Raw genomic sequence first — 266 nt, 5'->3', positions numbered from 1 at the left:
GGCGCGGGGCGGGGGGCGGCCCCGGCGGCGCCAGGCGCTCCTCCAGGTGTCCCAGCCACAGGGCGAGCGCGCTGCGGTCGTCGGCCGTGGTGGCGGGGTGGATGAGCGCGTAGGAGAGCAGCTGCCGCGACTCCTCCACGCAGCGGTTGCTCTCGATGGCGTCGGCCAGCACCTTCTGCAGCCGCTTCATGTACTCCGCCTTGGCCGCCGCGTTGCCCGGCTGCAGCAGCGGCAGGTGGGCCAGCAGCAGGGCCACGGCGGCCTCG

The 266-nt window shown here is 75.9% G+C and overlaps 1 protein-coding gene across 1 annotated transcript; it reads right to left on the bottom strand.

The window, feature by feature from the left end:
- Positions 1–4: 4 nt before the first annotated feature.
- Positions 5–262, bottom strand: LOC121347105 (protein Smaug homolog 2-like; the record flags this gene model as incomplete). Its single annotated transcript, XM_041425446.1, has 1 exon — positions 5–262. A coding segment is annotated over one exon (258 nt), but the record flags the coding sequence as incomplete, so codon positions are not given.
- Positions 263–266: the final 4 nt, after the last annotated feature.

Source organism: Onychostruthus taczanowskii, unplaced genomic scaffold (assembly GCF_017590055.1).
Source record: "Onychostruthus taczanowskii isolate IOZ18803 unplaced genomic scaffold, ASM1759005v1 scaffold8958, whole genome shotgun sequence".
In the NCBI taxonomy this organism is placed as follows: Eukaryota; Metazoa; Chordata; class Aves; order Passeriformes; family Passeridae; genus Onychostruthus; species Onychostruthus taczanowskii.
Note: the sequence above shows the minus strand (reverse complement) of the source record. Positions and strands in the feature narration are given on the sequence as shown.